The sequence below is a fragment of the Impatiens glandulifera genome, chromosome 7 (genome assembly GCF_907164915.1).
Source record: "Impatiens glandulifera chromosome 7, dImpGla2.1, whole genome shotgun sequence".
NCBI lineage: Eukaryota > Viridiplantae > Streptophyta > Magnoliopsida > Ericales > Balsaminaceae > Impatiens > Impatiens glandulifera.
This window is the reverse complement of record NC_061868.1, coordinates 40,308,803-40,336,530: the sequence shown is the minus strand read 5'-3', so window position 1 is coordinate 40,336,530 and position 27,728 is coordinate 40,308,803. Positions and strand designations below refer to the sequence as shown.

Genomic DNA, 27,728 nt, shown 5'->3' with positions numbered 1-27,728 from the left:
GAGAATTGTTGGCTTAGAGAGGGAGAGAGAGAGAAAGCGCGCGCTTATTATGGATTTGGAGAGGAGAGAAAGTGTGTGTTAATCACGTCGTTCGTTCTTCGATCTCCAAATGGCTCAAAAACTATAATCTCAAATCACAGATCTGAACATTTCTGCTAATCCAGATCGATCAAACTATGAAATCTGAACATACGCAAGAGAAGCCGCCGGTTCCATGGAAAGCATCTTCATCTTCATCATCATCATCCTCCAAACCTACCTCCGCCGTTCTCCCTTATCAAACGCCGCGTCTCCGTGACCATTACGTTCTAGGTAAGAAACTAGGCCACGGTCAATTCGGAACTACTTATCTCTGCACCGAGAAAACAACCGGTAACAAATTAGCTTGCAAATCCATCCCTAAGCGTAAGCTTCTATGTCGAGAAGATTATGATGATGTATGGAGAGAGATCCAGATCATGCATCACCTGTCCGAACATCCTCACGTCGTTAGAATCAAAGGTACGTACGAGGACAATGTATTTGTTCATTTGGTGATGGAATTGTGCGCTGGAGGTGAATTGTTCGATAGAATTGTTCAAAAAGGACATTTCACTGAGAGAAAGGCTGCTCAATTGATCAAAACTATTGTTGGAGTTGTTGAAGGATGTCATTCTCTTGGTGTTATGCATAGAGATTTGAAACCTGAGAATTTCTTGTTTGATACTCCTGATGAAGATGCTAAACTTAAGGCCACCGATTTCGGTCTCTCCATTTTCTACAAGCCTGGTTTGTTTTCGTCTTTCTCTCTATATACACATATTGTCAATTGATCGAACTCAAATCATAACATCGTTTCATTTCGTGAAATGTAGGTCAATACTTTACTGATGTTGTTGGAAGTCCTTATTATGTTGCTCCAGAAGTTCTTCATAAGTATTATGGACCTGAAATTGATGTATGGAGTGCCGGTGTCATACTATATATCTTGTTATCGGGAGTTCCGCCATTTTGGGCTGGTCTGTTTCGATTTTTAAACTCAAACTTCGATTTGATCAAATCGTAATCTGACTTGTTTTCCTTCAATTCGATTCCAGAGACTGATTCGGGCATCTTCCATCAGATTTTGAAAGCAAAGTTGGATTTTGATTCTGAACCGTGGCCTCATATTTCAGAAAGTGCAAAAGATTTAATAAAGAAGATGCTTGACAGGAATCCTAAGAACAGGATATCTTCTCACGAGGTTCTATGTAAGTTTGATTGATTGATGATAAGGAAATGATGTTTACTTAGTTAATGAAGATTTTGATTGTATTTTGAATTTGATCCCATCAATCAGGTCATCCATGGATAGTTGATGATAAACTTGCCCCAGACAAGCCTCTTGATCCTGCTGTGTTAACGCGTCTGAAGCAGTTTTCGGCAATGAACAAACTGAAGAAGATGGCTTTGAGGGTATGTGTGTTTGAATAATTTAATATCCAAATAGTGTGTTCGTTCTGTTCTTATATGGAATGGATTGGATGCAGGTTATAGCAGAAAGGCTGTCGGAAGAAGAAATAGGAGGATTGAAGCAATTGTTTAAGATGATAGATACTGACAACAGTGGAACAATAACGTTCGAGGAACTGAAAAATGGTTTGAAAAGAGTAGGTTCGAACTTAATGGAGTCAGAAATCATGGCGCTTATGAATGCTGTAAGTCGAGATAATAAGATATAGATATCGGAAAAATAGCTCTCATAATAATAATAATAATATATGATGATTGTTGTGTAGGCTGACATTAACAATAGTGGAACAATTGAATATGGTGAATTCCTTGCTGCAACATTGCATGTGAATAAGATGGAAAGAGAGGAGAATTTAGTTGCGGCTTTCGCATTCTTTGATAAGGATGGTAGCGGTTACATTACTGTGGATGAGCTCCAACAGGCTTGCGGAGATTTTGGGCTTGAGGATGTTCATCTCGAAGATATGATTGGAGAAATTGACGAAGACAACGTGAGTTCTCTTTCTTTTGATAATAATAGGGGTTTGTTATCAAATGAACTTTGTACTGATTTAGATTGCTCGAATTACGAGACAGGATGGGCGTATAGACTATAACGAATTTGCGACAATGATGAGGAAAGGAGACGCGGGAATTGGTGGTAGGAGTATGAGAGGTAATCTTAACTTTAACTTAGCAGATGCATTGTCTGGAGAAATCAACAAAGACCCTTCTGATGCTGCTACTGCTACTGAGTAATTTTACTAATTGGTCATACAGTTGTTATTTATAAAAAGAACATGAACACACATACACACAAAAATAATATAAAAAACGAAAGAAAGAAAGAAAAGGAAATTGCTCTAGTTTAGTTAGTAGTTTCATTTTCTTAGTTGAATTTATTCTTTTTTAAAATAAGGCCATTCATTTTGAATTTCTGCCCGGATATTTTTTCTATATATATTTTATGTAAGTCTAAGGATTGATGTAAGGATATGTGTGATCCAAAAGGATATGTAAACCATGAATTTTATGCTCTAAACTATTCTTATTTCAATGGATGTTTTCTTAATTTGATGTATATTAATATCTAAAATATTCTCTATTTTTCCTGGACTTTGGAAAATCATCTAAACAATTTTATAAAAAAAAAGGACCAAGAAAACACAGAAATTGATATTTGAGTTCACTTTATATCAAGAATTCCTTCTCGCCCTTTTAAAATTAGCTCAAAAGGCTATATATATATATTATATAGTATATGGGAATATGTCTCATTATAATAGTAGTAGTAGTAACTAATGTTTTAAGGCTTTTAGTTATATTTAATAATAAGAAGAAGAAATTGATTTCGACACAAAAAAGAAGAAGAAGAAATTACCCCGAATGTGCGCTTTTTTGCAACTTGAATTCAGCTCCTCAAGCTTTATTCTTCTTCTACTTGGGCAGGAAAGGCAAAACCAATCTGTGTTTAAACTGAACCACTCCCTCCTTGATTCTTCGAAACACTTTCTTCTTCTTCCGGTTCTACCTTCCTTTTTTTACTATTTTGGTCAAGCCCGCTTCTAATCCAAGCAATTTTATTCAAATCAGCAGCTATTGCAGTCAACTCTTGACTCGACGAAAGAGCCAACTCCTCACCCTCCTCGTCCTCAAACTCAACAAACTCCGGTCCAAGTAATGACCATCGTTGATCCTCTCTCTGTCCATCACAACAACCATGCCCGCAACGCAGAGGAACAATTCCCCCTCCTTTCACATCATCCAACCCGCAGTTCAGTAGTATATTATTGCAAACCCCAATGTTGTTGTTTCCCCACATTGGCGTTGTTTTCTTTGCTCTAGTACAACCGTTTTCATGATCAGAATAAAGGTTATAGACGTTAAATGCGCCAATATGTGCAACAGGGCGAGAAAGGGTGGTGGAAAATGTTCTTTCCATCACAGTTTGTTGATTCTCCTCTATTTTGCTTTGCTGGATTTCATCTTTCATTTCCAGACTGTTGTTGCATGATAGTGTTTCTTCCGAGGATGCTTTTGTTCTTCTCTCCTCTATGTTATGGGAACTCGCGGCTATCCTTGTTTTCAGTTTGTTCTGATCTTTGCATCGCCTCCTCAGAGTTGAATTCCAGTGGTTTTTAATTGCATTGTCCGTTCTTCCAGGTAGGATCTTTGCAATTGCTGCCCACTTATTCCCATGGATCGCGTGTGCAGATAAAATTATATGATCCTCTTCGTCTGCATCATTTATAAAAAACACTAAATAAGAGATCAGAACCAATAGTAGCAGCACAGTAAGATGTTCAAATATACATGTCTTATGACCAAATCGTGAAAGCTGGGAATTCTTGCATCAAATTAGAAGTGTGTCTATCCAACCGCAATAATGAGTTAAGGACAAAGCATTGCATGCCCTAACTATTACCTTTTTTTAAGTGTAAGGAATACAAAAACAAAACACTTATATTCAATTTGCAGAAATTTAAAACATGATTTGGTATTCATCAGATAGAAACATTCCATATATAAAACTAACAGATTAAACTAGAAGGAAGATTTTGATATAATTATATAAAATCAACCTGTTATGAACAAATGATTATTGTATGTCACTTGGATCCTACATTGAGAATATGTGATTCATTTAATAATCCTTAAGTTCTCACTTCAATACCTAGATTTTTAGGTCAAGTGTGTCTATGATGACTAGTGCACAGCCACCCGTATGAATGTTGGGCTGTGAAATGTGTAGTTTTATTTTTTTGTAAACAGGGTTCCCTGGCAGGCTTTTCGGGCACCTCGACTAATCCCTCAAGGAGGCTCCTTCCACTTCAATCTGGTGCTTTCAATGAGAGTCAAACATCAGACTTAGTGGTAATAAGCCTCTTAGTCCAAGCCTCTTACCATAGAGCTACCCAGTACCCAATGTGTGTAAAAATGTGGTAGATAATTATGAACCACAAGTTAAGGTATGATATCTGAAACTCGCATCACAAGTATACGACTTTAATGTGATGAAGAACATTCCTCATAATTCGATAGTTAGCTTTTGAGTCACGGTTCTCCTTAGCCATGCAATGTAATTCCTGTCTATTCAAAGGTTCATCAGCCTACTTTTCACATTTATAAGAAAAACAGAACAAAAAATTAGCTTTAAATTTCAGTTTCACATCCTAATCAACCAAGACAATCTAGAAGATAATTTTTCTTTGAGTGCACCTATTTCAGCTAGGTTCTCTCAAACTCCAGCACTAAACTGTTCTTACTTAGTTCCATCCTTTCAAAGCTTTTACTATAAAAGATGAAAGCATTGTTAATATGTTATATAACTCTTATAATTTCATCTGATATTGAAGCTTATACTCAAAAGAAAGAGAGTGAGAGGCTTATGAATCATTACAAGATAAATATTTTTCAGTTATTACTGTATAAACTCATAATGTGACAAGATTGAACTAACTATATGCATGTAAACTTGTAACTAAATGCTGCAAGGATGGATAAAAAGGAACAAACAAACTGCACTGATCATCCAGAATAGGAATAATGACATACCCAACAAGATGTGATTTGAAAAAAGCCAAGTCACAATTATTTTTCCATTTCATTTAATTGTAGCTACTACTTTGTTTATTGCTTTGGAAAAATAATCCAATGCCAGGGTAATACTACATAGTTATTTAAGATGAAAAAATACAAATTCATAGGTATAACAACTACAAGGGAAAGAATCAGGACATGGTCAGGCAACTCAAATTAAATATTCCAAAAACTATAAGAGCAATACAAAAAAGGGAACAATAGTCCGCATGATTAAACCTTACGATACGACCTCTGGGCCAAGAAAGTTCTTCTTCGTGAACATACAGCCAAAAATAGCTGCATCTTAGGTTCTATTCGACATAGAACAGCGAACAAAAATTCAAAAGCTGCTTCCAAATGAGCTTAGTTAAATTCCATAATTAAGTAATGCCACAAGACAAACATTCTTACTGGGATATTGTTTCCTGATATTAGTTAGTAAACACATTTTCAAAAACTATCAACAAGAAAAAGATAATAGAAATTTTCTGTAAGTTCACTCACACACTTCCTGACTAATTCATGTTAATGGAGATTGAAAAGCTGTATGTATAAACTTAAATGTAAACATAAAAGTACCTAGAATGTTCGTTAACAAGCACAATCTAATTTACAGAAACAATCTCACATTGCCTCATCATATTAGCATAATTTCCTGTGCAAAATCTCAGCTACGAAAACCCCTAAAACAAGCTTAATGAACTGTCAGAGTCTGAATCTAACGAAATCAATATCAATAGTAAGATCGTAACACGGAATACGAAACATCAATCACTACACAAACAAAACGATAGAATAAGAAGTTAAAAACACAAAAATGAGAGAAAAATATCAACGGATTACCAGTAAACGGCTTGCGTTTAACAGAAGGATCGAGCTGATTACACCACCTAAGTCGACACGACTTACCAGACCTTCCAGGAATTCCTCTAGCGATCAAACTCCAATTTCTAGCCCCAAACTTGTTCACAAGACCACTAAGTATAGTATCTTCTTCAGGTGACCATGGTCCTTTAACTCGGCTTCTAGAACCGATGTTTTCAACTTCATCGGTAGCAGTATCAATGAGCATTATCTCTGAATCGCCGCCGTCAACCGCTGCCGCGGCGGCGGCGGCGAGTAGTGTTGAATAACTCGGTTTCTCTTCCTTAACCGCCGAATCTCTCTCTTTATCCATCATCATCTTCGTCATCATCATCATCTTCTCCAGATTCCCTCTCTTCACCATATATGTGCAACCGTACCTAACTGCAATTTCTTTGTTCATAAAGGAATATTAGTTTTTATTTTTTTATTTTTTTATTCTTTTTCGACCCCTTTCCAAGTAAGGCGGTTATTATAAATTCCGATCATGTTCTTCCCAATTTCTTTTTTCTTTTTTTTTAAATATATTAATTAAAAATTATTATTATTTTTAAAATTAATCTTAAACCACTTTAAGTCAAGTTTTCAAATAATTATTTTGAAATTTTTAAAAATGAGATATAGATAGGGAAAGAGGATTTCAAATTACATTCTTACTCAAATTGCTAACAAAACTTAATTCAATCTTTCATAAGAAAGTACATGCTTATAATTTAAAAATAAATAAATATATTAGTTAGGTTCTAGGTTTATTGATAATTTAATAATATATTTATTTTACACATAGTTTTGAATAAGCTGTATGTGTCACATTATGTATTTAAATATATTATTTAATTGGGGGAGAAAAGCATTTTATTCATCTCATTATTTCCTATTTTCCAGGATGTAATGGAGAAATTTATGGATATTTGATGTGGGCTAATAGCTGGACTCTAATTTTGTTGGATTAAATAATTAGGGTTTTGAAATATATAAGAGATTTTTTTACTTTTATAAGTTAACTTTAACTCTCTCATTTTAGCATGTTCACTTAATTAAAAATAATATCATTTCATTTTCTTTTTAGGTTAAGGATGTATGGGTTTGAAGTCTAGATATTTTTTTTTATTTTTTTTTTATTTAATTCACTATTTACTTATTTAATTATTAAAAAATAATTACTATTTCAGAAATTATTAATTTGATGTAATAAATAATATAAAAATTCAGATCTAAATTATTTTATTTGCTAAATATATATCTTGTTTTCATGATAAATGTTAAAATATTATATTATATTTATTTTAAAATGTAGTTATATGAAATAATTTTAAAATATAAAAGTATATATAAACAAAGTGTTTTTAATAAAAAAAAAAATCAAATTTTATATTTAATATGTATAAATTATAAAATAAACTTTTAAATATATTTTAAACATCCCATTCTTATTATTTGTTTTTGGTAATATAAATAAAAATATATTATATAATAAATTTGAAACTTTTATTTTAGATTTTGTAATTTTTGTATTGATTATAATAAAACTTGGATTATTTGAAATAGAAAATTTATCTCTATAAAAAAACCTCTAAAGAGAAGACGTAAAGTTATATTTTATTGCCTTTTCTAATAATAATTTTTATTATTGTTTTTATATTTAGATTTGAGTTAATGATGTTTTTTTATGTGACATTTATTGAATCTAATTTTTTATCACAAATTTGTATATTTCGAATAATATTTTTAGTGGTTGGTGGGTAATTTGTTGTTCAAACCATTCGATTGTTTTAATGATAATTTTTCGAGTTCGTGTTCATCTTATTCTTAGCAGCAAATGAGATAAAGTTATCGTATCTGGAGTTATTTTTTATTTTTTCAATAAAAAGTTGTTGAAATAGATCTTTCAATTAAAAATTAATACTCTTACAAGTATCATCCTATTATTTTTTATGAGTTTTTTTTTTACCATACATGTAGATAGAAAGTTATCTCTCGACAAAACTTTTTTAACGTTGTTTACTGACACCAAGTGAATGACAAATTTTACTATCGCTCTGAACATTTGGTAGAGATTCTTTTAACACCGTTTGATTGACTTATTCTATTCAATCACTTATCGTTACGCGTATTTGGAGTCACCCTCAAGAATTTTCAAAAATTTTAGATTTTCTTTGAGACTCGATTGAGACCACTACTCGCATTGGATGCCTCCCGAACCCAATCTTCAAAAAGCAGGGTAGAATTTCAATTATTACAAATATGTCCTATTATTTAACCTCTAGATTTTATTTAGTTGTTTTGATTTTGTTTACATTATTTTACAATTTAATTTTTTATATGTAATTTCATATTTTTTAATTTATTTTCTTAGTTCACATGATTAGATGGATAGATAAATTTAATTATACATTTTTTTTAGTTTTCATATAAATAAAATATATTATACAATCAAAATAAATATATTATAAATTTATTTTAAATAAATAAGTTTATATTATCAAATAAAATAATAGTATTAATAATAAATAATAATAAATATAATATTTTTAATTGTTTATAATTAATATGTGATGATAAAGAAAATATCATTCTTTAATTTATTATTAGATGATACAAAATTACAAATAAATAAAAAATTGTTATAAATAAATACATAATAACTCAAAATGACAAGAACAAAGAGAATAGAACTAAAGGTGCAATGTAATCTTTAGCAAAAAAAAAAAAAAAAGTCATTAAGAAATGGTAAAAATAAATGAAAACAACGGTGAAGGTAAATATTTTAGAGAGTTCTGAATCAACGAGTTGATTTACCAGTTTATTTTGATTTTTCCGGTAGAGCTCATCAGTTAATTCACGATTGTTGACTGTATTGATATTTATTAAAGATAGAGTTTAATTATTTAGGAAAGGAAATGAATTCTTTTTAAAAAATTATGAATTAATTACAAGATAAAGTTATGAGTAAAAAGTATTTATTAAATTAATTTAAAGAAAATTGATATAAATTTTATTAGATAATTATGATATGAAATTGTAATAAATAAATAATTATTAATTATAGTTAAATTCAAAATGGATAGTTAATATGGTTTTCAAAATTTAAAATAAGACATTAAAGTAAATATTTGAATTGAGTTGATATGAAATGAATAATTTTTAATTTATTTATTCAAAAATTAAAATTTATTATTTAATAATAAATATAAAAGTTAGAGTTACTTCAATTTAGTTTGTATGAAACGATTATTCTCCACTTACTTATTTTAAAAATTATAATTTATTATATAATAATTGTGAATATTGAGTCTATTCTAAGATTAATTCACAATTTTTAAAATTTGAGAATTAATTAAAAATAAATACAACATAAAATGGTTTATGAAAACAAATATGATTATTTCAAAATTTACATCAATGATGAAGAGCCTCTTTGAGAGGTGTACGTGAATATATAGGATTCTCAGTTTAATTTTGGCACAATACGTACTATCGATCCTCATAACATAACAAGAATGAGTGAATGTTGTAAAATTATAGAATGATTGCTTCTCTCCATGATGATTTGATAAGAAAAAAAATCCGCTACCTTCTAAAGTAAGAATGAAAAAAGAGATAGAAATCATGGCCTTGTTCGGATTGGGCGGATTAGGGTTATTCAAATAACCTAGGGTGGGAAAATGAGTAATGATTTGTGATGATTTTGAGAAAATAAAAATATTTTTAGTAAAATTACTTAAAAGGTATTAATTAATATATAATAATAAAATAATAAATAATAATTTAAAATAAAAAGTATTTTAGTATTTTAGGTAATAAATTGAGTGATGTGATTAATGAGAGAGGGAGTGAAAAAATATTTGAGTGAGTTGAGTTATTTAAATAACCTCAACCGAACAAGCCCCATGGGATAACATTGTGAACTGTAATATGAATGGCAAGAAAAAAAGGACAAAAATTAACAAATTCAAACTAAATAGTACACAAAAGTTTCATACTTATGTCAACTATGGTCCCCATTAAAATGAATATTAACACTAAAATATCATAAGATAAACAATGATCCTAGTTCATACGAATTTTTCTTAATTAAAAGTATAGTTATATACCAATAATCATTAACCAACTATTAGTGTAACCACCTAACATATACTAATATTGGACTTATATATAATTTATTATATCTTAATCTTATTTGTCACCTCAAATAAAAAATGTCATAGGATATTTTGGGATTTATTTTTATTTATTTATTACTTAAAATATTTTAAGTTAAAAATGTATTTAGTTAGTGTATAAATAAATATTCATATGTATATTGTAAGCATCTGGAATGAAGGGGTGCGTGGTTGTTGTGAACAGATTTTTATTTTAAGATAATTAATTAAAATTAATTTATTTTAGAACGTTGAGTTCCGATTCTCCATTGGGGTGTGATTAATCCCCGCGGGTTAAGAATATAGCTCGCAAACACATTTAACTATTTAATTAGGTGGAAAACTTGTTGTCTGACTCAAACTTAGGATTTCAGGGAAAACTTGGGATATCCATGTCTTGTTGCTACTATGTTGAAAAGGAGGATAATTGAATTTTAGGTTATTTTTTTTAATCAATATCTCATAATTTATTCGTTTCTCATGAAAAGAAATGGAACTGAAATGATAAATTTAATTAAAAAAATTTAAAAAAAAATTAATAAATTAATTTTAAATGGCTTACCTATCAACTTTTAGAATCGTCACTTAATTTACATGTACACACGTAAATTTTAGAGATTCTTTTAGAGTTCGATATTTGGTGACACTCAGGTAAGGGCTACGTGTTATGTTCTTTATACCCGCGCTAATAAACTATCTTTATTTCATAAAATTTTGACTTTTTAAGAAATTGTTTTTTATCTTTTGTTTATCCAATTGTTTTTCAAAATTTAAGACATATGAATATGACATTTTAAATTTTAAAATATTAAATAAATGACAATATTTTCAAAAATTGTAAAAAACGGTATTGAAAATATCGATTTAAACATGTTTGATTAAAAATAAATTCAAATGGGCTTTAGATGTAATTTGGCGGGTTCACAAGGAGTAATTTGGAGGTGAGTTTAAATTATTTTTATTTAGAATAATAATAAGAAAAGCAACGCTAGGGCAAAGATACAATGAAAAAAAATTATCTTAGAGGAATGTTTCAGAACATATAATATTTAAACATATAATATTTAGGACAAAATGTTTCCAAATGGTCATATTTTCTTATTATTTTTATCTCTATAACATTTTACATAATAATTTTTTTTTTCAACTAGGTGGCTGGCTGTGCGTCGGTTGTGTCGCTCCTCCCATCATTATTATTTTATTTAACAGAGTTCAACTTTGAATTATGGTATATAATGTTCGAGTTCACAATATTAATCGTTAGAAGTTAAAAAACATGAAATAAAGAAACAACTTATGGTAATAATTGAGAGTCTTTAGTTTTTCAACAAACGTTATTGACCGGCACTCTCAAACATGTACTTCTCATCTAATTGACTCGGCCCTCATCATGCATTCATGTCCCTTTCAAGATATATTGACCTGACAAACTATTGTTTGAAGTTTAAGATTGTTCTTGATTCAAGATATAAACAAACCAAAAAACACATGTTGGTTTGCAAGATATATTTACTATTTCAATCATGATCTGCAAGATGAGTAATCGAGGCAGCTTGATGTTATGTTGTTGGCTTCTTATGTTGGTTTGTTCAGCCATGTGTGGTTCAAATGTGACCGACCAAACTGCCCTGTTGAACTTCAAGTCCAAACTCGATTTCTTCAATCCCATTCTGAATCAAAACTGGACAACCTCAACCAGTTTCTGCAATTGGGTTGGCGTCTCATGCTCTTCTTCTCCTCCTCGACAAAGGGTCACCTCTCTTAGCCTTACGGACATGAACCTGACAGGACCCATATCACCATTCATAGGTAATCTTTCATTTCTCATCATCTTAAACCTAAGAAACAACCAATTGCATGGCCACTTATCGCCAGAGATAGGTCGGTTGAAACGCTTGAAGTTTATCAATTTACAAGACAATAAGCTTCAAGGTCCCATACCTCCTACTCTATCCAACTGCCAACACCTTAAAACCATATCTTTTTATAATAACCAGTTCGATAATGTCATACCCAAAGAATTAGGTTACTTACCCAATCTTCAAACTCTCTACTTGGGCGGTAGTAACAACCTTAGAGGTTCATTTCCTTCAACTCTCTCCAACCTCTCAACAACCCTTCAGCATTTGTCATTAGCATCAATGGGTTTGACTTCTATTCCACCGTTTCTATTTAACATGTCTTCTTTATTAGAACTTTATCTGTTTGGAAATAGCATTTCTAGTGAAATTCCAATGGACTTTTGCCAGTATTTTCCTAAGCTTCAATTCCTTATTATGTACAACAACCAGCTATATGGTGAGTTGCCATCTGAAATAAGTCAGTGCCAAGAGCTTATGGAGTTAGATCTTGCAAACAATAACTTCCATGGAATCATACCGCGAGAATTGGGTACTTTGCCAAAACTGGAACTCATCTCTCTTGGAAACAACAACTTTAATGGCGGTCTCCCACCTGAATTGTCGAACGCTTCTGCCTTAAAGAGTGTTTGGTTAGAAGGAAACAACATACAAGGGAATATACCAGATCAGTTTGGGCTGTTATTGAATTTGGTTGATTTTAACATGGATGAGAACAATCTCACTGGAGTCATACCTCCGAGTTTGTTCAATATCTCTACTTTGCAGATACTCAACCTCGCACGTAATGATATTACAGGACAGCTTTCGACTTTTAAGCTTCCTAGTCTCCAGGAACTCTATATTAGTAAGAATCAAGTGAGTGGAAACATTCCAGAGTCTATAACGAATTCCACCAAACTTTTTCGAATTGAAATCGCATTCAATATGTTATCTGGGACGGTGCCTAAGAGTATAGGCAACTTGAGATCTTTGCAGCTCTTCAGTGTTGGCAGCAACAGGCTGACTGGGGAAAGAGATGGCGGAGAGATAGACTTTATCAGCAACATGCTTAGAAACTGTCGTTTCTTGGTAATATTGGCTTTACAATTAAATCCTCTTAACGGGTTCCTTCCATATTCCATTGGCAATTCATCAAGCTCTCTCCAGATATTTTGGGCAGACGGTTGCAGAATACAAGGTTCGATTCCTCCAGGAATTGGTTCTTTGAAGAAGTTGAATTATTTGTCATTAAGCTACAACAACATAACCGGAACTGTCCCTCCGACAATTAGAGGAATGCAATCTCTGCAAAGGCTCAATCTAGATGAGAATAACATTGAAGGTTTCATCCCAGATCAGTTGTGTCATCTGCAAAATCTAGGAGATATTTCACTTCAGGGTAACAATCTTTCTGGACCAATCCCATCTTGTATGTACAACATCACTCGTTTGCAGAAATTATTCTTGAGCTCCAACAAGCTGGAATCATCTATTCCTCAAGCTATATGGAGCCTTAAAGATCTTATAGTCCTGAACTTATCTTCCAATTCTCTAAGTGGGGAGCTACCCGTCGACATTAACATGCTAGATTCATTGGAAAACATCGACATATCTCAGAACATGATCGCAGGCGATATTCCAAGCTCATTTGGGGAGTTTAGAAGACTAGATTCCATCAACTTGTCCCACAACTTGCTCCAAGGATCTATTCCTGTATCACTTGGTGGATTGGTGACATTAACAACGATGGATCTGTCTCATAATGAATTGACTGGAAATATTCCAGCATCTCTCGATTCAATTACAAGTCTCTCCTACTTGAATTTGTCTTACAACAAGTTATCTGGAGAGATCCCATTTAGTGGTCCCTTTGAAAAATTTAAAGCAGAGTCTTTTATGGGAAATGAAGACTTATGTGCACACCAATACCAAGCTTCTTTGATGGGAGTTAAACCATGCAAAAACATGAATGACAACAAGAAATTAAGAAGAAGAATTAAGAAGATTCTACTTAGATACATTGTACCCGCAATGACATTTCTTCTCATCGCCTTTGCTGTTGTCATTATAGTGTTTCAAAAATATCGCAGAAGAGATAACAAGAAGAATAGAATTCCAGACATTATGGAGCCTGATATGCATGATCATAAGATGGTTTCTTACGCAGAACTTGTTGGAGCCACCGAAAATTTCTCTGAATCGAATCTACTTGGTTCAGGAAGCTATGGTTCTGTCTACAAAGGGATACTATCTGGTGCCAAGGGTACAATAGTTGCGGTAAAAGTATTGAATTTGCATAAAGAAGGTGCTTATAAGAGCTTCGATGCAGAGTGTCGAGTGCTGAGAACTGTTCGCCACAGAAACCTTGTGAAAGTCATCACTACGTGTTCTAACCCCGAGTTCAGAGCCTTGATTCTCCAATACATGCCCAACGGTAGCCTCGAGAAATGGCTACATACTCAAGATTATCAGTTGGACCTCATCCAAAGGCTGACAGTGATGTTGGACGTGGCAATGGCCTTGGAGTATCTCCACCACGGTCAGTTTGAGCCAGTGATCCACTGTGATATAAAGCCAAGCAATGTCCTTTTGGACGAGGAAATGGTGGGTCATTTGGGTGACTTTGGAATTGCAAAGATTATAGCTGAAGAAGAACAGACTTTTGTCAACACTAAGACATTAGGCACAATAGGATACATGGCACCAGGTAAATTAAGACTTGAAAAAGCTTTTTTCTCTACTTATGTATAATGGGTATTTGTATTCTTAATAATCTGGATAACAAACAGAATATGGTTCGGAAGGAATGGTGTCAACAAGTGGCGATGTTTACAGCTATGGCATTATGCTAATGGAAACATTGACAGGGAAGAAGCCAACTGAGGAGATGTTCAGCGAGATTATTAGCTTGAGAGAATGGGTTAATGAATCTTACAAAAGGAACTCTGTTTTGGAGGTCATTGATGCAACTCTAATTGTTCTTGGGAAAGAAGATTGCTGCTCTTCTATAATACAAGTGGCTCTCAATTGCTCAGCAGATGGACCGGGAGAAAGAATCACCATGAAAGAAGTTGTGCTCATACTCAGCAAAATCAAACAAAAGCTTTAGTTAGTAGATCTTGATTATTCTGCTTGTTTTGTTGCCATTACATGAGCTTAATTCTTTACCAGCTACATTTTGTTATATATATATATAGTTTGATAGTTTAATATATCAATTTTTACACTCTAATCTATGCACTCCTTTTTGTAACTAAGACCATCATAAAACTGTCGTCAATAAAGACTTCTTTTTGACTTGCAAGTATTTTTTTTATTTTCCTGAAACTTGAAACCATTACGATTGAGTTATTTATCTTCAGCTCCAACTCTCTATTTAGAAAAGTTAACCACGGTTGAAAGAATCTCATTATAGTTTGTCCCTCTTTTTGATTGAACCTTGTAACAACTTGAATCTTAAATCATCTACTGATATTCTTCCTTCTTCTTGAAAACCTATTTGCAAATAATAACTTTTTTCCCGACAAGCAATGAGACTAACTCCCAAATTATATGATTTTTGAGAAGTGATAAAATCTCATCTTTTATTATTGCAAATTATTCCGCAGTTTTAGAACCAGATACATCTTCTTTGTAGATATTATCACAATATTATAAATTGTGATAATATCAATAATATATTATTTAGTTTCCTTAAATTATAATGTCTATATAATAGAAATAATCTATGTAATCAAAAATAACAATTCAATACAATCTTTTTCTCTTTAGTTTAACATTTCTGACGTATCAACCTCCTCCACAACAATCTGTAGTGCATAATCAACCATATCTTCATAATTGTATCTCTGAGATGGTCTAATTTCCTCTTTACTCGACTTTCAACTATATATTTTGATGAATAATTTTAGACGATTGAGAATCTACTTGTTTATACTCTGGCAGCTGAGCCCCAACATGGTGTCTTCCTCCTTTTGTAGTCCTTTTGTAGAGTAGTTTGAGCTTCAGATAGTTCGATTGTTTGTTTCTATTTTGAGAGATGTCAATAGTCCAAATTAAGATCGAGAAGTTTAAAGGGAGAAATATTTTCAATTTATGACAAATCAAAATGTGGGCTATGTTGAAACATCGAGGTTTATGAGGGCAGCTGAAGTTGTTGGCAGAAGAAAAATAACCGCTGATATAGTTATTCGGTAGAAGAAGACACATTCAACAATTATGTTATGCTTTGCAGATGATGTGATAGATTAAGATGCGAGCACTACTAAAATAATAGGACTTATGAGGGTCGCTAAAGTTATTGGCAGAAGTAAAAATAATCGCTGAGATGGTCATTATAGAGAAGAAGACACATTCAACAGTCATGTTGTGCCTTTGATGTATCATATCAAGATGCGGGCTCTAATAAATAACATCACTTATGAGGCACGCTAAAGTTATCGGCATTGGCAAAAATAACCGATAAGATGACCATTTTAGAGCATAAGGCACATTCAATAATTATGTTGTGTCTTCTAGATTATGACATCTTTGAAATGTTAGATGAAGAGAAGATTATTGAGTTATGTTTGAAGTTGAAGAGCCTTTACATGACGAAGTTGGTCATCAACAAAATGCTTCTAGAACAATGTTTGTTCATCTTACGAATGCAGGAAGATACATTATGTCTAGAAGACGTCAAGCTTGCCCTTGATTCGAGAGATTTGCGCCATAAGACGGCTGATACAATTACAGACAATCAAGCATTAGGGTTGTTTATCAGTGGAGATAATAAGCTAGGTTAAGAGAAAAAGTTCAACAAGTCCTACTTCAAGGGTTTTCAGCCGAAGTGATGTATGTAATTAATGCAAAGAGTTTTGTTTGTTTGAATTTAATTAGTTCTACAGGGATACACAAATTACTCATCATCACACAATTATGCATACGCCACAATAAAATGGTGTAGCCTGAGAAGATTAATCAAACATTACTAGAGAGAGTGATGTGCATATTCTCTACTGTAAAGCTTAATAAAATGTTTTGGGTAGCGACGATGACTTCAACATGCTATTTGCTAAATTATGTGTCTCACATCAGGATTAACTACAAAACACCTTACGAGGTTTGGTTTGGCAAGTTTGTGGATAACTCGGGTACTATTTTGCACGGATACATATACGGGTATCGTAACGAATACAATACAAATACGGTGATACGACAAATTTTAAAAATATAGAATACGATACATTTATGATACACAAATTATATATATAATATTTATATAAATTTAATATTGAAATAAACAAAATAGAAATTTATATTTATTTTTCATAATATCCATTACAATTTAAAAACAAAATACATAGTTATTTATCATTAAATTATTACAAATCATCCATATTAGTTTCATCATCGACATTGTCTTCATCCGTAAATAAAATTACCTCAAATTCAGGTTCATCAAGAGACAAATTTTATATTTCAATGATAGAAACACCATTTATGTACATAGAATTAAATACACCCCCTTTAGCACTCCACATCTTACTTTCTACTTCTTTGTATTGTGAAGTCATCCTAGATAAAAGACAAAAATTATAGTGAATATACACCAAATATTTCGCTATTTGTGATGTTATCTTATTTTTTTTTTAATGAGTGTATATAATTATATGTGCTCAAATTTCTCTCACAACAAGAAAAAAAGATGATTGTTCAAATAGCCTTAAAGTTAAACATTGAAAGTTTGGTGCAGAAGCACCATGGATAACCCACCATTTGGTTTGAGACATCAATCATCGATCGCGCATTGAATCATTATCCGAAAAATCATGAATGACGGCTGAAAAAGAGGCATACTCCTCATTTATACTTATTTTTTCGGATGAATTAGAGTAATATCTTTCAATAAATTTTTTCATTTCCCTTGAAACTTCGATATCCCTGTGAGGAGGAAGACGATCGGAAGATTCTTGGAGCCACTCATTGTTATAGTACCTATATAAAAACAAATTTATATTTGATAGTTAAACATTAACTAATATTTCTAATTTAATAAAACTTATAAAGTTAAAATCTTATAATTTACATTGGATTTAGAGAACGTGCTGAACAATGTAAGACGTATTGCTTTTATTCCATCGTTCTACGAGAGCATTATGAACAACCTCATACAAGTTTGAATCTTCGTTGTGAGACCCTTCAAAATATCAATCTTAATTTTCTTTGTCATTCTATCCCACCATTCACAAACTAAATGAAGACAAGGTTGTTCAGTGTCTACTTCCCTTAACATCTCATAAATTGAACTTGTGAAAGAAAGTTTATAATCATTTTTTTCTCAAAATTGTTCATCCAATATTTTGTACTTCACTGCTCTAGCCTTCACTACATCATCCTCTTTGTAGAGATCCCATTTTTCATTAATTTCCATGGTTTCAAGGCATTTCTTGATTTTCCTAAACATTTTATGCATAATGACCGTGGAAGCAAATTGAGTATTCAAAAGTGAAAGTATCTTCAAGTTCCAGTTATCAATGAAAATTGATAATCTAATTCATTATAAAATTCTTAATTATTTAAACACCACTTGATACTTATGTTATCCACTTGCACTATTCAAAGGCAAAATATGATACAACTAAGGAGATTTGGGATAATCTTGTCAGACTATATACGACAGTCAAATTTTTGAGTCAAATTTTTGCTAAGTAGTATCAGCTAGAGATAAACATTAGTTCATTTTAGCAGAATAATAAGAGTATACATGAATTTTATTTTACCATGTCTGATCTTTGAGATCAATTGACCTACACTGAGTCTGCACAATTGCGGAAATTTGAACCTTACATAGCTCATCGTGAAGAGCAACGTTTAGTGCAGTTCTTGATGGCCCTTCGAAATGACTTTGAGGGACTACATTGATTAATTATACAACGCTCTCCTCTTCCTACTGTTGACTTTGTTGTCAATGAATTGCTAGTAGAGAAAAATCGACTTAGGTCTAAAGTAGACAAGTGATCTATTACGTCTACACATCCATTTGTTTTTGTTACTAGCAATCAAAATTGACATACTTCTAAGGTCTGTCTAGATTAATGTGTATTATGTAAGTAGAAGAGATTGAAATGTTCAATGTCCAAAATTGGTGAGTAAGAATTAACAATAACTACGACTACCTCAACAACAACGTTCGTCACCGAGTGCCCCATTGATTTATCGCCCACCGTATATTAGTAATACAATTGTTGCTCCGACCTTTGATTCATATATGTTTGAGCAGTTTCAGCAGTTCCTCGCCTCACAGCCTCACGCTATATCCGTTTTATCTCATAAAGGTTTGTCATTGTCTGATAATTTATGTACAACGTCTCCCTTATGGATATTAGATTTAGGCGTCTCTCATCATATGTCTTCTGATATTAACTCATTTACACTTATCACGTGTAATCAAACACCGAACTAAAAATAAAATCTCTAAAACGTGTGTGTACACTTAAAATATTTTTTTTTCCTAATTTCTCGAAAAGTAAATTAGGTGACAACTCTAAAAAGTAAAAAACTAGTTTAAATCGATATTTAAAATACACTCTAGTCAAATATATCATTTTGATTAATCATTTCACTCAAGATTCGAGATAAATGTAAGTTATAGGATACGACAATCAAGTTCGAAAACTCATTTTTTTTTTAAGAGTGATAATAGTGGCATTGGGCAACTTAAAAATACATTAATTTATATATATATATATATATATATTTCTTTTTTATTATATATTACATGAGAAGGGATAGAGATAGAAAATTGGAAGGAAATATGTTACATTGAAAAAAAAAAAGTATGAGAAAGAGAATTTTTATTTTTCTGCAAATCAGCCACGTTGTTCTTTTTCAATTTTTTTTTATCTCCATTGAGATTAGTTATTTCATTATTTATATATATATATATTTTATTAATTATATTATTTAAATTATTAAACTACATTTATTTTTATTCTATATTATATAATTAGAATGTTTGATTTAATGACCTCAAATAATTTAGTTTTTAATAACTTATATCTATTTTAATTTTATTTGAAAATGATTAATATTCAAGTAATCAAGTTCAAACCAGGCTTCTCTAGAATACTTTTATTTATATTTGAAATATTTAAGTTTTAAAATTTGAAGTCCATAATTTTATTGTTTTATTTTTAAATATGCTAAAATATAAATTCAGAATGACTTAATTCTTATGATAATATGGTCTAGATATTATTTAAAGATTTTTTTTATCATTCATTAATTAAAATAATTTAAATGTCAAGAAAATAAAAAAATCAATAATTTTGATCAGAAAAAGTTATTATTTGATTTTAATAGAGTTGTACAAGTATTTTTTTTTTAATTTTTATATTAAATCAAATTTCATATAATTTAAAATATATAAAAAAATAAACAATTATCCTTTATAGGATAAGATATGAAAAACGTGCACGCTTTCCAAAGGCCTGTGAGTTCCCATTAAACCTCCAATCATAAAGTTCAAGAGCTCGTTTGATTGTTAATTTGTTTATAATTTAAAAAAGATCATATTTTTCTTAAATCATTTATTTATTAAATTTATTAATAAAAATACTAAAATATATTTACTTTAATTTTTATAAAATTTATATTTTATATAAAAGATATTATAATAATTTAAGAAATTAAAATTTTAAATAACTTATATTTTATTCACAGAATTTTTTATTATAAAAAACTTAATAAAATTCAAAAAAAGACTTTTTAAAACGGTATAACAAATTATTAATGTTTGAAGAGTGACAGAGAAAGAAAATTTTGAAAGAGGAAATGAATAAGAGAATTACGTATCACTACATTACTGACTGAAAAAAAAATATAGGTGAAAAAAAAGACCGAAAAAAATTATTAATTTTTTACGAATCAAATTACGTCACTTAATTTTTTTCTCAAATTCCCTAATCCAATTGTTCCTCCTCCAGTGAGAAAAATTATCATATATATATATATATATATATATATAATATTGTAGAATGATTATAAGGTAGTTAAAAAGAATACCACACATTCATAACCTAAGTTGGCATTTAAAAAAAAAATTTAATATAATTTTTCTTTTGTCTAGAAAGTTCACTTTTTTATTTTTTTAATGTTTTTTTTTTAAATATTTTTTTTTTCTATCTTCAACAAATGTTGCCGACGTAGGATTTGTGGTTTTATTTTCGTTACCCCTATTAATATTCTTTATTTTAACTAGAATGACACTCACAATAATGACCCGTTTCAACTCAAAAGCGTTTTCAGTTGAACCGTGATATTTTTGACATCTTAAACCGACTATTAATACTGAATTACCTTGTAGTTTAATAAGTAACGACGTTTTTGAAAGAGTTAAAACCAATTTCTTTTTACTATAGAGTCTCAAATTGTCAATTATTAAAAGTCTTACTTTAATATTAATTTTTATATAAAATAAGAATATATTAGTATTTACATTAAATGATTTAGTACGTCAAAGAGGCCTAATTAATGTTTTCGCGTAAAAAAGATGACATGTCATCGTCAACATGTACCAAGAAGCGAAATGAAATTCATACTCTATAATATAGAGAGAGAGGACATGATCTATAAATAGAAGATCAAATTATATCAATTTAGGGATTTTGCTTTGAACAATTGATCGAACAAGATGAAGAAATGTGAAGATTCCTCAATTGTCGCCCAAGGTCGATTAGCTGTTCTATCGGCTCATCTCTTAGCTGCAGTGGAATCCAACGACTTCTCTTTCCTCGAGACATCCTGCGTTTCATCTCAATCAAACGTTGCTCCTCCACCGAACCTTAAAGGCTCGTTGACGATCGTTGATGATCGGACTGGAAAGAAGTATCAGGTTCAGGTTACCGAGGACGGAACAATCAAAGCCACCGATTTGAAAAAGGTTCATAAGTTATAAGAAAAATACATGATTTTAATTGAATGAGTATAGTCTATATAGTCTGTGTGAGGATAACTTGATTCGATTCAGCGACTGAATGAAATGTGATTTTGATAATTTAATGATGGTTGTGTGTTGCAGATAACAATAGGGAATAATGATAAGGGGATTAAACTTTATGATCCAGGATATTTGAACACTGCTCCTGTTCATTCATCAATATGTTATATTGATGGTGATGAGGGTATCCTTAGATATAGGGGTTACCCAATTGAGGAGTTGGCAGAAGGCAGTTCCTTCTTGGAAGTGGCCTACCTGCTAAGTGAGTTTTCTGTGAATCTCTTTGTATCATTACTGGAATCAACTAGTGTTTGTCTCTTTTCATTTCAATCTTACTTGTTACTAAAAAGAAGGAATCATCCTTAATGTATGATAACTACAGAAACTGCTAAGTTCTTCTAATCTCAAGGGAATTCGTGCACTTGTAATACATATACAATACAAATAAAGAATGGCTATACTCAGAGGAAGATTTTCTAATTTATGTAGTTGGTGTTTTCTTTACTTCATGGGGAATGGGAGAACTTGCACACTAGCCTCTGGTTAGATTCATAAATACAGATTTATTCAGAAGACTTTGTCTTCTTTCAATGGTTAAATTTTGGTTTAACAATAGTTTTTGACATATTTGGAAGCTACTCATGAAAGAAGCATCTTGTTACATTATCATAAATGAATTAGGGTTATTTACTGGTGGAGAAATATGTCTGAAGTGATTTTTTCATGTTATCAATGTTCCTCCTACTATTTTGTAATTTTGTTGGTGTCTTTCCTACAGTGTATGGCAATTTACCTTCTCAGAATCAATTAGCCGACTGGGAATTTGCTGTTTCTCAACATTCAGCAGTTCCACAAGGAATTTTGGTGCGCCATCTTTCTCTATCCTATAACTGAAGATTAATCATTAATTAGCATTAGATACCTGCAGTTTTATTATCGAAGAATTATTTTAAGGTGGTCCTTGATGCTTATATATTGCTAGATGTGTATACAAACACTTGAGTATTGTACTAGTGGTTCATCTGAAAATGTCAGATTATACCCACATAACTCACAGCTTCCATTTTCTAGCATAAAAAAAATGGTTCTTGGAATTTTATTCTACAATAAATCTTTATGGGGAAGACTGAGTTCATCAGGGCAATCAATAAAACTTTTTCAACTAACTCTGCTGTCAGATCATTGATTGTGCTAAACATGCCTTGAGGTTAAGAATATTCAATCACCATATATATTTGGGCTTTAACAAACACCAACTAATCTCACAAATTAGTATATTAGAGGATGGCTCATCTCAAGAAAATTCTCTCTTTTCCTGTTGAATATCCAACTGGCATGGTTTCTTGTTTTGAAGCTTCACATTTGTGTAATTCTCTATTTCTAGAGTTCTTAAATATTTTTTCTTCTGGCATGTACCATTACATGTGCTTCACATAGAATTGCATGTGTTGTATTTTTATTCCCAATCATTTTGAAATAGAAAAAATTTAACCTGTAAACAATTCACTTACAATGAGTTTCCCGAAACAATGTCAATCTCTGTGGTGCAGGATATCATACAGTCAATGCCTCATGATGCCCACCCGATGGGTGTCTTGGTCAGTGCAATGAGTACTTTATCCATCTTCCATCCTGATGCCAACCCTGCTCTCAGAGTAAGTAAATAATTAAATTTATGGCTATTTGATATTTTTGTGTAAAAGAATTGTATTGGTCACATCTTTATCATGTTGCAAATATTGTGATGTGAAACAAAGAATAGTAAAAAGAAGAAGGTAGAACTGAAAATTATAGCCATTATAGTAGAAGAGATAAACTAAGAAATGAACTCACATTTTCAATATCAATCAAAGAGAAGACCTAAACATGGGAGTTGGGTTATTTACAGAGCCAGCTCCTCAAGTAAAGATGATTATAACTAACTCATATCCTATTTCAACTCAAATAGAGTCTGAAAATACTAGATAAATAAAAAAACCCTAATCTCCTATTATTGAGAACTAACAAGTAAATGTAGTGACATGTGTTAGGATCAAGCTTTTCACATAAGTGTTAATTATTTTAACTCTTGATTTGACAGTCAACGTTTTAGATCTTACTGTGAAGACTTGTTGAGTTATTTCCTTCTTGGGATAACTTCTCATTAAGGATCTTATGTATTCTTGTTTAATCGGTTTAATTATAACTGTTACTTCTACTTGGAGATTTCTTGACCATTTACTGCTTGTTTGTTGGTGGTAGGGCCAAGATCTGTACAATTCTAAACAAGTGAGAGATAAACAAATTGTTCGTATTCTGGGAAAGGTTAGTTATTTCTGTGACTTTGGTACTATTTGAACACTGTAACCCTTCAATGATCAACAAGATTCATCATTTGCAAACTAACATCCATTTGTAAGTTTTTTTTATCATGTTCTCATGTAATTGTTATACTCAGGCGCCAACTATTGCTGCAGCGGCATACTTAAGGATGGCAGGAAGACCTCCTGTTCTTCCCTCCAGCAACCTTTCCTATTCAGAGAACTTCTTATATATGCTAGATTCTTTGTATGTTCTTCCCCTTGTTCCCCCTTTTTACTGCTAAATCTATATACAAATTAATCATCATATAATATCATGATGTCGCATATTGTGTTTGTGTGCATGCAAATGCACAGAAGCCTCATATGATTAGGAAAAGCTTTTGGAATCACTAGTTTACTCTTGATAATATACCTATTTCAGAAAGAAAAAAAAAGATTTCCTAGGAATCTCTTGCAGGATATAGTTGGGGCTTTTTTGATGTGGTTTATTTGGATTAATCTAAATAAATAAATATCTCATCATCAATCACTTCTTCCATCAAATTATTCAAATTATCAACTAGAGTACTTTGTTCTTTATAACATTTTAATGTTAAATACTAAGGACAATTTTAGTCATTTTCATCAAACAAGATGTTTTTTTTTTTGAAAAAAAAACCTATTTTTCAGAAAATTCCCACAGAAAATAAGTTCTCAAACATTTGTTCTTTCTTATACCCAATCTAATGGTAAATAACATCTTTTGTATCTACTCACTTGGATTGCAGGGGCGATAGGTCTTATAGACCAAACCCTCGACTAGCTCGAGTTTTGGACATTCTCTTTATCTTGCATGCTGAGCATGAAATGAACTGCTCAACAGCTGCTGCAAGGCACCTTGCTTCCAGGTAATTATCTGTTTTGTATGTATTGATGTATAACTAACTGGCACTGAATCATGCATCATATGTCACTATCTATTTATGCAGTGGAGTGGATGTATTCACAGCTCTTGCTGGAGCTGTTGGAGCACTATATGGTCCTCTACATGGTGGAGCAAATGAAGTATGTTGATTATTTAGCTAAAAGCCTTTTAAGAGTTCTGAGATAGATAAAATAGATGTCCGCCCTCTTGATTTGGTTTAGGTCAATGTACCAGTTTATTCTTAGTTTTCTTAGTTTTAGCCTCTTTCCCTGGATGTAACAGGCTGTGCTTAAGATGCTGAGTGAGATTGGAACAGTTGAGAATATTCCAGATTTCATTGAAGGTGTTAAAAACAGGTCAATGGTGATAATTTTGGCTTTGTTTAGTGGTCAAAAGGTTCTTATTCCTTCTGTTACATACATTCTCATACAACTATTGTGTTCCTTCTGATCTGATTTATTAGGAAGAGAAAGATGTCCGGTTTTGGCCATCGTGTTTACAAAAACTATGACCCCAGGGCAAAGGTCATTCGGAAGCTAGCTGAAGAAGTGTTTTCCATTGTCGGTCGGGATCCTTTGATTGAGGTTAGTTGATAAAAATATATAATGATTTTGCTTTTAGTTGCATTGATTCTTAAGAGTAAATTTAAGCCTATGTTAATAGCCACCCATAGTGGTTTAAGTAGTAAGAGTAATGAACTCAAGGGTTGAGCTCTCAAGTTCAATTCCCACTGCTAACCTCCATCCATGTATAAATCCTAATTTAAAAAAAAAAAAAGATAATTACTACCCATTTGACATTGATATTAAAGAAAAACAATTAGAAATATAGTTTCTTTATAACCAAACCATGGAAACAGGTTGCTGTTGCTTTGGAGAAAGCTGCCCTATCAGATGAGTACTTTGTGAAGAGGAAGCTATATCCAAATGTTGATTTCTACTCGGGATTAATTTACAGGTACTAGTAAAAATAAACGAGATAATTACTTCTCTTTTTTAATACCACAAGAGTTATCTACAGAGAATATTAAATAATAATAATGATTAGGGCAATGGGGTTCCCAACGGAATTCTTTCCTGTTTTGTTTGCTATCCCTCGGATGGCTGGGTATTTGTCGCACTGGCGAGAGTCTTTGGATGATCCAGATACAAAGATAATGAGGCCTGCACAGGTTTGTTTCTCATACCAAGTGAATTACCTTCAATATAAGAAATGTGTTTTTTTTTCCGGGGGATTGAATATATAGTTTTGTTGTGGTTACTAGGTGTACAAAGGGGTATGGTTACGCAGTTATATGCCTGTTAAGGAAAGGATGGGTTCGTCGGCGGAGATGGGTGATAAGCTTGGCCAGGTTTCAGTTTCTAATGCGACTAAGCGTCGGCTTTCTGGTTTTGCCACATAAAGAGGTATAAGCCCTAGGATTGAAGAATTGGATGTTTTCGGGTTATTCAGAATAAGTGTGGTTCTTTTCTGTTAAACTTTATGTATTGGTATAGCATAATAATTAAAAAACAGTTTATCAAGTTTCTTTTTCTTTCTGGTGGTTTACTGTTCCTTCAATAAAAACTTGATATTTTTCTTGGGATTTTTTATATTTGTTTTTTATAATATAGAAAAGCTATATATGTACTCACTCATTTCATATTGTCTTAAGGTCTTGTTTAATCTGGGGTTATGAGATTATTTGAATAGGCAAGGCATTGTTTTCAAATAAACTCTAACCTATTTGAGTGAAAAAAGTATTTTTGCTTCTTTTTAAATAGGTGTAAGAAAAATTCTAAACCAAGAAATTTCGGAGGAAAAAATGCAAAACTAATACTTTTCTTAGAATTTTACATCAATTATCCTATTACTCATATATTAACAAATTTGTTTTGGTTAAATAGTTTTCTGTTTTTAATTTATTTTAATTAAATATATATATTATTATTTGTTATTACCTTTTGTCTCTAGTATATGTGAGTAGGAATGATGGTCTTATAGAGTTTTTTTTATTATTATTATAAATAAATTATTTACAACTCTAATAAAGTAAAAGAATAAATTATGGTCAAATTGAATATTATGGACTAATTGAGATTTTGTACGTGTTATATGATTGCAAATGATACAAGCGGCTCGCGAATCACTTGGTCAAAGTCGAGAATTTAACTTTAATTAAGTTCGGGTTGAGCTCGAGTCGGCTTGTTAAATATTCGAGTTGATTTCGAGCTCATATAATAATTGTTCGATAGTTTGTCGAACTTTTTCGAGCTTGATAATAAATAATATATTTATTTATTTATTTTAATATTAAAATCTAAAATTTAAAATAAATATTTTTTTAAATATTTAAAAATTTAATTTAATTTTAAGTTTTTTGAGTCGAACTTGTAGGTAAATAGTTTAGTGGAACTCCAATTTATAAACTTGTTCGAGTTTGAGTCGAGTTAATAAATACTTAATCGAGTCGAGTCACATTCTCGTTTTATCTATCAAAATTGGGAGAACTAGTATTATGATAGATAATTTAAATAATAAAATTGACCATATAAATTTTTTGTTTGAATGGAATTGAAAATAATCTACAAATAAGCTCAAAATAAAAACATTTGAATTTGGAGTTGGGATTGAAGCATTGAAAATAACCATTCCATGAGAGCT

At 31.4% G+C, this 27,728-nt stretch overlaps 4 protein-coding genes across 4 annotated transcripts; 3 read left to right on the top strand and 1 right to left on the bottom strand.

Annotated features, from left to right (window-relative positions):
- Window positions 1-2,552, top strand: LOC124945252 (calcium-dependent protein kinase 11-like). Its single transcript, XM_047485650.1, has 7 exons — window positions 1-768; window positions 855-998; window positions 1,077-1,229; window positions 1,319-1,434; window positions 1,509-1,676; window positions 1,758-1,982; window positions 2,068-2,552. Exons 1-7 carry the CDS (start codon window positions 177-179, stop codon window positions 2,227-2,229), a joined length of 1,560 nt encoding a protein of 519 aa, XP_047341606.1. The 5' UTR covers window positions 1-176; the 3' UTR covers window positions 2,230-2,552.
- A 356-nt stretch (window positions 2,553-2,908) lies between these two features.
- On the bottom strand, window positions 2,909-6,268 carry LOC124945253 (transcription factor MYB25-like). The gene is made up of 2 exons (XM_047485651.1): window positions 5,896-6,268; window positions 2,909-3,708 (listed from the first exon to the last, which is right to left on the bottom strand). The coding sequence occupies exons 1-2, from the start codon at window positions 6,251-6,253 to the stop codon at window positions 2,942-2,944; spliced, it is 1,125 nt and encodes a 374-aa protein (XP_047341607.1). The 5' UTR covers window positions 6,254-6,268; the 3' UTR covers window positions 2,909-2,941.
- A 5,322-nt stretch (window positions 6,269-11,590) lies between these two features.
- Window positions 11,591-15,077, top strand: LOC124910663 (receptor kinase-like protein Xa21). The gene is made up of 2 exons (XM_047451339.1): window positions 11,591-14,606; window positions 14,689-15,077. The coding sequence occupies exons 1-2, from the start codon at window positions 11,594-11,596 to the stop codon at window positions 15,006-15,008; spliced, it is 3,333 nt and encodes a 1,110-aa protein (XP_047307295.1). The 5' UTR covers window positions 11,591-11,593; the 3' UTR covers window positions 15,009-15,077.
- A 6,426-nt stretch (window positions 15,078-21,503) lies between these two features.
- LOC124945659 (citrate synthase, glyoxysomal-like) lies at window positions 21,504-26,666 on the top strand. Its single transcript, XM_047486129.1, has 13 exons — window positions 21,504-21,821; window positions 21,960-22,140; window positions 22,657-22,742; window positions 23,429-23,533; window positions 24,120-24,182; window positions 24,316-24,425; window positions 24,949-25,068; window positions 25,150-25,225; window positions 25,368-25,441; window positions 25,549-25,669; window positions 25,945-26,042; window positions 26,133-26,256; window positions 26,350-26,666. Exons 1-13 carry the CDS (start codon window positions 21,573-21,575, stop codon window positions 26,485-26,487), a joined length of 1,545 nt encoding a protein of 514 aa, XP_047342085.1. The 5' UTR covers window positions 21,504-21,572; the 3' UTR covers window positions 26,488-26,666.
- The last annotated feature ends 1,062 nt before the right edge of the window (window positions 26,667-27,728 follow it).